At 48.3% G+C, this 13,324-nt stretch overlaps 2 protein-coding genes across 5 annotated transcripts in view; both read left to right on the forward strand.

The window, feature by feature from the left end:
* Positions 1 to 13,324, forward strand: part of atp1a2a (ATPase Na+/K+ transporting subunit alpha 2a) — a 431,823-nt gene that overhangs the window by 356,645 nt on the left and 61,854 nt on the right. The window contains exon 21 of one of the 4 annotated variants that reach the window (XM_060906009.1): positions 10,963 to 11,015. The exons of the other annotated variants lie outside the window; for them this stretch is intronic. Coding sequence (XP_060761992.1) covers positions 10,963 to 10,974 — 12 coding nt within the window. The 3' untranslated portion in view covers positions 10,975 to 11,015. Of the gene's footprint in view, positions 1 to 10,962; positions 11,016 to 13,324 lie in introns of those variants that run through there. 4 annotated transcript variants of the gene reach the window in all.
* sdhc (succinate dehydrogenase complex, subunit C, integral membrane protein) overlaps positions 1 to 13,324 on the forward strand; it is a 443,337-nt gene that overhangs the window by 183,164 nt on the left and 246,849 nt on the right. The gene's annotated exons all lie outside the window — the stretch shown is intronic.

The following is a 13,324-nucleotide window of genomic DNA, read 5'->3' on the forward strand; positions in this document are numbered from 1 at the left end:
TACAACAGTCTGTAAACGTCTGGGGACTGAGGAGACAAGTTGCTCAAGTTTAGGAATAGGAAAGTTAACCCATTCTTGTCTAATGTAGGATTCTAGTTGCTCAATTGTTTTAGGTCTTTTTTGTCGTATCTTCCGTTTCATGATGCGCCAAATGTTTTCTATGGGTGAAAGATCTGGACTGCAGGCTGGCCAGTTCAGTACCCGGACCCTTCTTCTACGCAGCCATGATGCTGTAATTGATGCAGTATGTGGTTTGGCATTGTCATGTTGGAAAATGCAAGGTCTTCCCTGAAAGAGACGTCGTCTGGATGGGAGCATATGTTGCTCTAGAACCTGGATATACCTTTCAGCATTGATGGTGTCTTTCCAGATGTGTAAGCTGCCCATGCCACACGCACTAATGCAACCCCATACCATCAGAGATGCAGGCTTCTGAACTGAGCGCTGATAACAACTTGGGTCGTCCTTCTCCTCTTTAGTCTGAATGACACAGCGTCCCTGATTTCCATAAAGAACTTCAAATTTTGATTTGTCTGACCACAGAACAGTTTTCCACTTTGCCACAGTCCATTTTAAATGAGCCTTGGCCCAGAGAAGACGTCTGCGCTTCTGGATCATGTTTAGATATGGCTTCTTCTTTGAACTATAGAGTTTTAGCTGGCAACGGCGGATGGCACGGTGAATTGTGTTCACAGATAATGTTCTCTGGAAATATTCCTGAGCCCATTTTGTGATTTCCAATACAGAAGCATGCCTGTATGTGCTGCAGTGCCGTCTAAGGGCCCGAAGATCACGGGCACCCAGTATGGTTTTCCGGCCTTGACCCTTACACACAGAGATTCTTCCAGATTCTCTGAATCTTTTGATGATATTATGCACTGTAGATGATGATATGTTCAAACTCTTTGCAATTTTACACTGTCAAACTCCTTTCTGATATTGCTCCACTATTTGTTGGCGCAGAATTAGGGGGATTGGTGATCCTCTTCCCATCTTTACTTCTGAGAGCCGCTGCCACTCCAAGATGCTCTTTTTATACCCAGTTATGTTAATGACCTATTGCCAATTGACCTAATGAGTTGCAATTTGGTCCTCCAGCTGTTCCTTTTTTTGACCTTTAACTTTTCCAGCCTCTTATTGCCCCTGTCCCAACTTTTTTGAGATGTGTTGCTGTCATGAAATTTCAAATGAGACAATATTTGGCATGAAATTTCAAAATGTCTCACTTTCGACATTTGATATGTTGTCTATGTTCTATTGTGAATAAAATATCAGTTTTTGAGATTTGTAAATTATTGCATTCCGTTTTTATTTACAATTTGTACTTTGTCCCAACTTTTTTGGAATCGGGGATGTATAAAAACAAAAGTACAATATCATCATAAGCACCTGTAATCATAAAGAAACCTCATAAAAATGCCATAGTGACCACCTGGAACCCCACACTGTAAATTCTAATGAGTTTACTTAAAAAAATAAAAAAGTATGCAAACCATTTGCCTTTAGGGAAAAAAATAACTAAAGTGGAATAGGAATTGTATATTGTACTAACAAACGCTTATTTGTTAGTACAGTGTACAATTCCTATTCCACTTATTTTTTAAGACAAATGGTTTACAAGCTTTTTTAAAAGTAAGTGTGGCAGTGGGGGCGTGGTCAAGCGTCAGTCTGTGACCGGACGGCGGAGTCAGGGAAGGTAAGTGGCAGAATCACTGCACCTGATGTTGGTGAATCTGTGTTTGTGTGTCTTCCCCAGTGACCGTGCCCTATATAACGAGAGAGAGAGAGCAGAGGAAGGGAGCTCTCTCCCCTACCAGGCAACTGATGTGCGTGGCTGTGTGACTGGGAGTAGTATGTGAAGCTGAAAAGCTGAAAATAGAGTTTTTGCAAACTCAGTTCTGGCCTGCCGTACTTCTGTGCTCCACCCACCCGCTCAACATAGTACAGTGGTGCTGAAACCCGGGACGGGAGCACAGAGGAGAACAGCCCCATGGAGTCCTCCCCCTTCGCAGACCTGATCCATGCCCTCGCCACGGCCCAACAGAGCCAGCACCAGGCGCTGGTCGCCCTCCGAAAGGAGCAAGCGCAAAGGTTCAAGGCCCTGGTGCTGGCGTAACAGGAAGATCGTCAGGCCTTCCGGCATCTCCTCGCGTCGGTGGGGTCCACCACCTCTACTGCCGCGGGCCCTCCCCCCTCACCCTAACGAAAATGGGCCCGCACGACGACCCCGAGGCCTTCCTAGTGCTCTTCGAGCAAGCAGCAGAGGCCTGGGGGTGGCCGGTGGAACAGCGTGTGGCGTGCCTCCTCCCCCTGCTAACGGGCGAGGCGCAGCTGGCCGCGCTACAGCTCCCTGCCGACAGCCGGCTGGTCTACGCAGACCTGCACCGGGCCGTCCTCCAGCGTGTGGGGCGCACCTCTGAACAACAACGCCAGCGCTTCTTCGCTCTACACCTAGAGGAGGTCGGCTGGCCGTTCACGCTTGGCCAGCAACTCCGGGATGCCTGCCGGCGGTGGCTGAGGGCTGACAATTGCGACGCCGAGGAAATCGTCAATCTGGTGGTACTGGAACAGTTCATCGCATGACTCCCTGACGGAACTGCAAAGTGGGTCCAGTGCCATCGCCCGGCGTCGCTGGATCAGGCCATCGAGTTGGCGAAGGATCATTTGGCGGCTGTTCCCACGGCAGGATCACAGATCTCCTCTCTCTCTCTACCCCCCTCCTGTGTCTTGTCCTCGCCCCGTTCCCCCACCGCAGAGGCGGGGGCCAGCTCCAACCCAGCTGGCCCTTGGTGCCCTCCCGTTTCCCGCTTCCGTGTCTGTCTCTTCGCCCCCCCCTCAGGTGAGTGAGCCCCAGAGCGCTGGTGCAGAGAGAGAACCCGGGCTGGTTTGCTGGCACTGCGGGGAACCGGGGCACCTCCAGCATCAGTGCTCGGCAATGGAGGTGGGCGCGGTGGTCCGGATCCCCGACGCGCCAGGAACCGCCCTCGATCGGGCCAGAGCATATCACATATCGGTGAGTGTCCAAGGGGATACGTATCAGGCTTCGGTGGACTCTGGCTGTAATCAGACCTCAATCCACCAAAGCCTGGTGCAAGACAAGGCATTGGGGAGAGCACAATTGGTGAAGGTCTTGTGTGTGCACAGGGATGTTCACAACTACCCTTTAGTGTCGGTCCACATTCTATTTAGAGGGGAGAAATTTAGTGTAAAGGCGGTGGTTAATCCTTGCCTTACCCACTCAATAATTTTGGGGACTGATTGGCCGGGATTTCGGGAGTTAATGGCACATTTAGTGAAGAGTGGGTCCTGCTGTAGTTTAGCGGGGGGAGGTCCCGGTGTGGCATTGGTGGGAGCAGCTGTCACAGAGCCGTCTACGTCATCTCCGCATCAGAGTGAGGAGCCGCAGGCTCCTCCTCCCTCTCTTGGGGAATCCCTCGCGGATTTTCCGTTAGAGCAGTCACGAGATGAGACTCTGCGGCATGCGTTTGACCAAGTGAGAGTAATCATTGGTCAAACGCTCCAGCCAAACGCCACCCCGTCCTTCCCCTATTTCTCCATTATGAAAGATAGATTATACCGAGTGACACAGGACACTCAGACTAAGGAGCCGATCATGCAGCTTTTGATCCCAAAGAGCCACCGGCAATTGGTATTCCAGGCAGCTCACTTTAATCCCATGGCCAGACACTTTAGGCAGGATAAGACACTAGCCCGAATAATGGCCCGATTCTGTTGGCCAGGGATTCGCGGTGATGTCCGTAGGTGGTGTATGGCATGCCGCGAATGCCAGTTGGTAAATCCAGCGGCCATTCCCAAAGCGCCTTTGCGCCCTCTACCATTAATTGAGACCCCATTCAAAAGAATTGGGATGGATCTCATCGGGCCATTAGATAGGTCAACATGAGGATATCACTTTATTTTAGTTCTGGTGGACTATGCAACATAATACCCGGAAGCAGTGCCTCTTTGCAATATCTCAGCACGTAGTATTGCGGAAGCACTCTTCCACGTCATCTCCTGAGTCAGAATCCCCAAAGAGATTCTGACTGATCAAGGCACTTCGTTTATGTCACACACACTGCGCGAACTGTATGGGTTACTGGGAATTAAGCCGATCCGTACCAGCGTTTGTCACCCACAAACGGACAGTTTAGTCGAACAGTTCAATCGCACCCTCAAGAATATAATTAAAAAATTTGCACGCGAGGACGCATGCAATTGGGATAAATGGCTCAAACCCCTGTTATTCGCAGTGCGAGAGGTCCCACAAGCCTCCACAGGGTTCTCCCCATTTGAATTATTATATAGGCGTATGCCGCGCGGCATCCTAGATGTACTGTGGGAAAATTGGGAGGAGGAACCTTCACCGAGCAAAAATTAAATTCAATATGTTATTGACCTGCGCGCAAAAGTCCACACACTCACTCACCTAACCCAGGAGAATTTGCGGCAGGCCCAAGAACAGCAAATCCACCTGTATGACAGGGGTACGCGCCTTAGGGAGTTCGCACCGGGAGATAAAGTACTTGTACTGTTGCCCACGTCGAGCTCCAAATTGATCGCCAAGTGGCAAGGACCCTTTGAGGTCACACAGCGAGTCGGGGACGTTGACTATGAGGTGAGGCGGATGGACGGGGTGGGGCACTACAGATTTACCACCTCAATTTGCTCAAACTCTGGAACAAGGAGGTCCCCATGGCATTGGTGTCGTTGGTTCCGGAGAAGGTGGAACTGGGGCTGGAGGTTCCAAAGGGAACATTGGCATCACGTACCTCTCCGGTCCCCTGTGGAGACCACCTCTCCCTGACCCAACTCACGGAGTTGCCCAGTTGCAGACCGAATTTTCGGATGTGTTTTCACCCCTGTCCAGCCGAACCCGCCTCATAGAACACCACACTGAGATGCCCCTGGGGGTGGTAGTGCGCAGCCGCCCTTACAGGCTGAGCCGCCATCGTGGCTCAGTTGGATAAGGCACCATACCATAAATTCGGGGACACGGGTTTGATTCCGACCTGAGGTCATTTCCCAATCCCTCCCCGTCTCTCTCTCCCGCTTATTTCCTGTCTCTACACTGTTCTATCCAATAAAGGTGAAAAAAGCCCCCAAAAAATCTTTAAAAAAAAAGAATTTACAATGCATAACTGCCACCTACTGTAACACTAACAACCAGCTGAGTTTCCTTAGCAACCAACTAGCTGCAACTGACTGGGATCATATGTAAACCACTGAGAAACACATCAACCACTTGAGGCCCCATTACAGCCACCTAGCAACACCCTAGCAAACGCCTGGGATAGCATAGTATCCACTTAGCAACACTTACCATCCAAAATGGTTAGCATAGCATTAACCTAGCACCTTTGCAACCAGTTGGGTTAGCCTAGAAACCACATTGCAGAACCCTAGAAACCAACTGGTTTTGCATAGCACTGACCTAGCAGAACCTTTGCTACCAGTTGGGTTATCCTATCAGTAAGCTAACACCACCCTAGCAACAACGGGGTTTATCTAGCAACTACCTAGCAAGATACTACCAACCAACTTATATACAGTTGTGGTCAGAAGCTTACATATGTGGATATGAATGTCATGGCAATATTGGGCTTTCAATTATTTCTTTGAAGTGTTCTTTTTAGGATGATTGTACAACATGTATTTTAACAGAAAAAAAAGAATTTGGTGCACAAGTTTAAATTTGTTTTTAGTTTTCTGAAATCAACACAGGGTCACAATTGTACACACACACATGTTCAAAAATTTACATACACCCACTTAGACTATTGATTCAGTGATGCTAAAAGTTACAAAATGTCTTTTAACTTGCCAAGGGCTCTTAATGTACTGTTAGTGAATGTGATTGACTATGGCTGGTAGCGCCTCTGTGCCAACATAAAAACAGTTTGACAGCACTCATTGTATTGACCAACACACAGTACACTGGGAAAGTCCAAGGAGCTCAGTGAAGATCTGAGAGAGAGAATCGTAGCTCTAACTCAGGAATGTCTCTTGGAGCCATTTGTTAAATATAAATAAACAAACAAACCCTGCAGATTCCAAGATCATCAGTTCAAAAAATTACTAAGTACAAGTTAGTGGGAGGTGTAGCCACTTTGGCAAGCCAGTTTGCTGGACCCAAACTGTCACCCTCAGCTGAGAGGAAATTGCATCAGATGGTCTGGAACCACCTAGGAACCAACAAGGCTCAGGCCTGCCAAGAACTGGAAGCTGCTGGAACATCAGTGTCACTGTCTACAGTCAAGCGACTTTTACATCACCATGGACTGAGAGGCTCTTGTCCAATAAAGAAGCTCTGCTCCAAAATTGACACCTTCAAGCTCAACTAAAGTTTGCAGCTGACCACATGGACAAAGAAAATGTCTTCTGGAGGAAAGTCAGATGAGACAAAGATTAAGTTGTTTGGCCAAGTGTCTGTGAAGGTTCTCAGTCGTCCAGGTGATAATAAACCATAGGTGCTAAAGAAGGCAACTGGACTTGCTTGAAATTCTTGAATTCTTTTTCAGGAGTTGCTCCCAGCCACTGGTTCAGGTATGTGGATGACACCTGTGTTAAAATCAAAACCCATGAGGTGGAAGCCTTCACAGAAGCACATCAATGCAGTGGATATCAACATCAAGTTCACTTGGGAGGATGTCAGTGGAAACAACCTAGCCTTTTTGGACTGTAGCATGCACATCAAACAAGACAGAAGCCTTAGCATTGAGGTCCACCAGAAACGCACTGGAACACAAATTGGGGGTCATTAGGACCTTACATCACAGGGTTCAGAACATTCCTACAATGGTAGAAGGAAAAGAGAAGGACCAAAAACACATCAAGGAAGCACTTCAGAAGTGCAGGTATCCCAATTGAGCTTTCATCAAGACCAGAAAAAGAAATGTAGCGGACAGGGAAGAAAACGGCAACAAATGCAAGAACACTGTCATTCCCTACATTTCTGGACTGTCTGAGAAACTCAGGAGGATCTTCCACAAACACAACATTCCTGTACATTTCAGACCCAGTAACACTCTGAGGCAGAAATTGGTCCACCATAAGGGCAGAATACCCAGACACAAACAGGACAACGTAGTGTATGCAATTCAATGCAGTGAGGAATGCACAGACCTGTACATTGGAGAAACAAAACAACCACTTCACAGGTGCATGGCTCAACACAGGAGAGCCAGTTCCTCAGGCCAGGACTCTGCAGTCTATCTTCATCTCAATAGCAAAGGACACTCATTTCAGGACTGCAATGTACACATTTTAGCCAGAAAAGACCGATGGTTTGAAAGAAGAGTAAAAGAAGCCATCTTTGTCAACCTGGAACAACCATCACTGAACAGAGGAGGTGGTCTGAGACACCACTTATCAGCCACCTACAATGCAGTCCTTGGCACACTTCCTAGAAAACTGAATACACATCCACACCAAGACTCAGCTGACTTCAATGACTCACATGATGGCAGAGAGACCCAATGACCCACAGATCACCCTAACAACTCTCTAGGCTGCTAACACCCATTCACACCCGGCCTCCAGTGACCCTAACACCTACAGGATGACTGAGAGGGTCAACAACCCATGTGACCTCAACGACTCTCCTTAGGGTTGCTTTTGGTCCACTAGATGATAAACACCTAGAACTTCCCACTAATCAGACAGAACTGAAGAAGACTTTCAGATGAGAGGTGAAACGTCTTCATGAATTTCAAGCAAGTTCAGTTGCCTTCTTTAGCACCTATGGTTTGTTTGGCCAAAATGCCCAGAGCTACAGAAGAACACTGTATCAACTCTTAAGCATGGTGATGGCAGCATCATGCTCTGGGGCTACTTTGCATTGCACAGAGTGAATGGAATAATGGAGGAGGACTACTTCAGAATTCTTCAGTATAACTTCATCAGCTAGATGGTTGAAACTTGGACACAATTGGGTGTTCCAACAGAACAGTGACATCAAACATACATCAAAGCTGGTTATGGAATGGATAAAGCATTTAAGCTTAAAACAAATCTTGACATGCCTGGAACACCTCCCCATGCATGTCAGGATTTGTTTTAAGCTAGGAGGCCCCGGGGAAGACCCAGGATACGCTGGAGGGACTATGTCTCTCGGCTGGCCTGGGAACACCTCAGTGTTCTTCCTGAGGAGCTGGCCGAGGTGTCTGGGGAGAGGGAAGTTTGGGCTTCCATGCTCAGACTGCTGCCTTCGCGACTCGGCCCCGGATAAGCGGATGAAGATGAGATGAGAAATCCTGACCATAACCCTATCACAAATATGTTAACTGTGCTTAAAAGTCAGGTCTGTGCCTGGAAACACACATTTAATTGAACTCTACCAATTCTGCCAAGAAGTGTGGTCAAGTATCCAACCAGAATTCTGACAGAAGTTTCTTGATGACTACTAAAAGCATCTAGTCAGAGTGAAACTTGCAAAGGAACATTTAAACATATATTACGTGTGTGCTCTTTATATATTCTTGACCCTGTATGTATAATTTTGACCCTGTGTTGATTTCAGAAAACTCAAAGTAAATTAACTTGTGCACCAAATTCTTGGTTTCTTTCTACTTAAGGTATATGTTGTACAATCATTCTGCCACACAAAAAAGAACAGTTCAAAGAAGTCAATTAAAGCCAATATTGCCATGATTCATGTCCATGATTAGCAGTGTTCGAAATACCAGTCTGCAGTTTGCAGAGTGATTTTCAAGATTGCAAAAGAAAAATTAAACATTCTGCAATTTTGCAGAATGAAAAAATCAGGCTTGGGATACAATGGTTCTCAATTTAGCAAACTAGCGGCGCTGTAAATAAACTGAAACCTGCGCTGCGCAAACCTGACGGCGTTTTCCAGGTCAAAGTTGAGCAATATTTACGTAATACCGACGAAAGGCGACGACAACCAAATAAGGGTAGTTGCCATTTTCCGATGTAAGATTTCGTCACTTTTAATACCCGCCGGGAGGACCCGACAACTACCTCGGCAGTGTTCGGCAGTTTCCGCCATGCATCTCCCAGAATTCAATGTGGCACAACAAACATGGCTCCCAAGAAGAGGATTGTTTCTTTGGGGCAAGAGTCCAACAAAAACGGCAAGAAAACAAGGACGATTTTGTCGTATCTCGGCAAAACCGGCAGCCAGCGTGACTCCAACAACAACAGCAACAGATCGCGCGTCCGCGAGGGTGACAAAAATGAAGACGGTCGCTGTTATAGTTGGATACATATATATTGGTAAATTGTATAGGTTTGTATATATTGTATTGTTGAATCATGCAAAATTATACTGATATTCTATCCCTTTTGAAGACAGCAACAGTATTTTACCTTTATTCATAGATACATTTGAATATTTTGTTTTCTTATACCAAGCTACACTAATACATGTTTTGTGTACATGTTCTATTTTTTTTTTACTAGTGCTGTCTTGCCTGTGGTGCAGACTAGCACAAAGTAAAACAGTTGCCCTGTAAGACAAAGCTCATATGTTCAGTTCTGTAGCTCTCAGTAGTTCTGTAGCTCTAAGTTCTGCCATGATTAGTTTGTACCCAGTTCTCTGTTGTTAGTTTAGAGCAGTGAAGCCCCTGCAGTAGTTCTCAGTTCAGTTCATGACCTTGCACTTTAGAAGCCAGGCAAACACAATGAACCCAAACGTCTTTCCATTTGCCAGTTGGGTTTTATTCCTTAATGGAATCAATTCTTTGCATCATTGTAAGATGTAACAGAGTGTAGAATTGAAACCTTGCTTTCAATTTAAAACTACAGGTTGCAGATGCAAACACTGTGAATGAAGTACATTTGGGTAACAATCTATTGTTCAAGCTAGAAACTTAATCTTGACAAAATGTAACATGACGTGTAACATGAAAATGAATGTTTTGTTTCTTGAAGAACAGTTGTGTTCTATTTTTTATTGTGGTGATACCTTTATTAATATGTTGTGTGGAAGGATAATGTGTGGGTGTGATAACTAGTACATTTATGAATTAGTTGGTATACTTCAAGTTGTAGTAGCCCGTAGTGTCAGGGCGAGGGGGATGAAAGACATGTGGAGATATCATGGAATGATAACTTTGCTGCAGAGAAGGATCTGTGAAGACTGAAATTAAAAATAGACTGAGGGAATAAAGAATTACAGTAATGCTATGAGTTGGAAAGCTAGATATGATGTAAATATAGGCATTATTAGGTTGAGAAGGGTGTAGTATGGAGGCTTGTGTATTTGCAGAAAATATTTCCAAATTGCAGAACAAAATTTTGACATTCTGCAATATTGCAGAACACTGGAAAAAAAGTATTTCGACCACTGATGAGGGTATGTAAAAGTTGACATCAATTGTAGGTTGTATAGCACCATTAAAACATACCCTATGTACAGAGAAATGCTAGTAAAGAGGAAGTCATTTGAGATTCTGTGGGGGGGGGGAAAAAAACATTGAATATTGTGAGCTTTTACACAGTGTAGTGTCATGGTCCTACCTGTGGGCTTCTCTCTTCAGGTAACATCTCCACTCAGCATTACCGGCCACGCCCGCACTCACTTCCTCTTATTAACTTCCAGTGGCTGTCATTGGCTGTTGCCGATCACCTGCTTCCCCCCGTGTGTATTTAAGCTGCAGTCCTCCCAAGCTTCTGTGTCAGATTGTCTGCAACTTCCAGCGTGATAACCTGCTCTGTGTTCCTACTACTCTGACTCCTGACGATATTCTGTTCCGTCTGACTCTGTCTGCTCTCCAGCCCTGGTAACCTGATCTGCCTTCTGTCCTGTCGACTCTGCCTCTTGCCTGCCTCTCCTGTACCTTCACCTGATCTCCAGCCTGCCCAGCCCTGCTGCTCGCCTGCCTCTCCATCAGCCCGGTGTGAGCAGCCCTGCCTGGAGCCCTACTCTCCAGCCCCGGTAACCTGACCCTGCATTTCTGTCCCCTATCTTGCTATCTGATCTGTGACTCTGTGTTCCAGCCTGCTCCCTAACTCCAGCCTGCTGAGGGACTACTGCTGGGGGACTGCCTGAAACCCAAGTGCTGTCAGCCTACAGCCACAACTCTCTGATGATGCCTGATCCTGTTTGATCTCAGAAGCTAAGCAGGGTCAGGTCTGGTCAGTACTTGGATGGGAAACCTCAGATGTCACCACCACGCTCCCACCAGCCATCCCTGCCTCTCAGTCTTCCTGCCACTGAACTTCACACACACACACACATTCTCCCTTTTCCCCTGTTATTAATAAACTGTGGTTTGAGTGCATTTGATCTCATCTCTCCTGTCTGGTCCCTGACAGAACGATCTGACCAAGACATGGAGTCAGCGCCCGAACCCTCTGTCCTAGACTGGCTGCAGCGCACCGAAGGAGATGTCAGTCGGATGTCTGCTGACGTTGCAGCCCTGATCCAGCTTGGTCATCATCAGCAACATCAACTGGACCAAGCACTCCAGCTGCTCACTGCCCTAGCACCCCCTGCGCCTCCGAGTCAACCACCGCCGCCCCTTGTTGCATCAGCCCCTGTCATACCCGCCGCTGACTTGCCAGCTCTGGGAGGTGCTCCTGCTGCACTCGATGCCCCGGAACCCAAGGTCGGCAGTCCGGAGCGTTTTGACAGTGACCCCTCCCAAGTCTGTGCTTTCCTGACCAGCTGCCGGTTGCTGTTCGACCTGCAGCCCAGAACCCTCGCGTCGGAGGCAGCGAAGGTGGCCTTCGTCATCACTCATCTGACTGGCCGCGCCCACCTGTGGGGGACTGCTGAGTATGAACGCCGGACACCGGCGTGTGCCTCCTTCTCCCTGTTTGCAGCAGAGATGATTAAGGTCTTCGACCTGGGCTCGTCATCAGTAGAGGCATCCGGAGGACTGATGAGTATTCGCCAAGGCAGACATACAGTGGCTGACTACTCGATCGATTTCTGGACCTTGGCCCGGCGCAGCAAGTGGAACATGCAGGCGCTGGTGGATGCTTTTCTGCACAGCCTGGCCGACTACATGAAACACGAATTGGTCTCGTACGAACAACCGTCGACACTCGATGAGGCCATCGCCCTGGCCGTCCGCATTGACCACCGGGTCCAGACCCGTCAATGAGAGAGGGCCCGCCAGACTCAGTCAGTCATCAGTGCATGGAGAAGCCCGAGCTTGCCGGACATAGGAGGGGCCCGGCTGGGTTCAATGATCCTCCAGTCCTCCACCAGCCAGAAACCTATGCTCCAAGTTTGCCTTCATCTGTCGGATTCCAACCACACCATGGCTGCCCTGGTTGACTCTGGTGCCGAGGCTAACATCATGGACACCGAGCTTGCATGCCAGTTGGGTCTGCAAAGCCATCATTTATCCTCTCCCGTTCCAGCCAGGGCGCTGGATGGCCATCTCCTTGGCACCGTCACCCGCCTCACTGCCCCTGTACCGATGACTCTGTCTGGTAACCACCACGAAACCATCCAGTTTCACCTGCTCCGTTCCCCTGGCCAACCTCTCATCCTGGGCTATCCATGGCTCCGCCAGCACAGTCCCCACCTCGACTGGGCCACTGGAGCGATAAGAGAATGGAGCAAGGACTGCCACCGGACCTGCTTACGAGCCGCCACTCTAACCTCTCGTACTCCACCTGCCAGCTCTGCCCCCGACCTCACTAATGTCCCAGTGTGTTATCACAGCCTTCGGGAGGTATTCAGCAAAGCCAAGGCCACTTCCTTGCCCCCTCACCGGCCCTACGACTGCGCCATTGATCTCCTCCCAGGCACTGCACCACCCAAGGGCCGTCTCTACTCTCTGTCCACCCCGGAAAGGAAGGCGATGGAGGCCTACATCAGTGACTCTCTGGCTGCCGGCCTCATCCGTCCATCCTCTTCTCCCGCCGGTGCTGGGTTCTTCTTCGTGGGAAAGAAGGATGGATCCCTGTGCCCCTGCATCGATTACAGGGGTCTCAACAACATCACCGTCAAGAACCGATACCCTCTCCCACTGCTTACCTCCGCCTTCGAGCTGCTCCAGGGAGCCACGGTCTTCACCAAACTCGATCTCCGGAATGCCTACCACCTGGTTCGGATAAGGGAGGGAGACGAGTGGAAGACCGCGTTCAACACCCCCACCGGTCACTATGAATACTGGGTGATGCCGTTTGGCCTTACCAACGTGCCAGCGGTATTCCAGGCTCTGGTGAATGATGTCCTGCGAGATATGTTGAACAAGTTCATGTTCGTTTTCCTCGACGACATCCTGATCTTCTCAAAGACCCTGTCCAAACACACCCAGCATGTCCAGAAAGTGCTCTGTCATCTCCTTGAAAACTCCCTCTTCGTCAAGGCAGAGAAGTGTGAGTTTCACGCCAAGTCTGT

Source organism: Neoarius graeffei, chromosome 23 (genome assembly GCF_027579695.1).
Source record: "Neoarius graeffei isolate fNeoGra1 chromosome 23, fNeoGra1.pri, whole genome shotgun sequence".
Classification (NCBI taxonomy): Eukaryota; Metazoa; Chordata; class Actinopteri; order Siluriformes; family Ariidae; genus Neoarius; species Neoarius graeffei.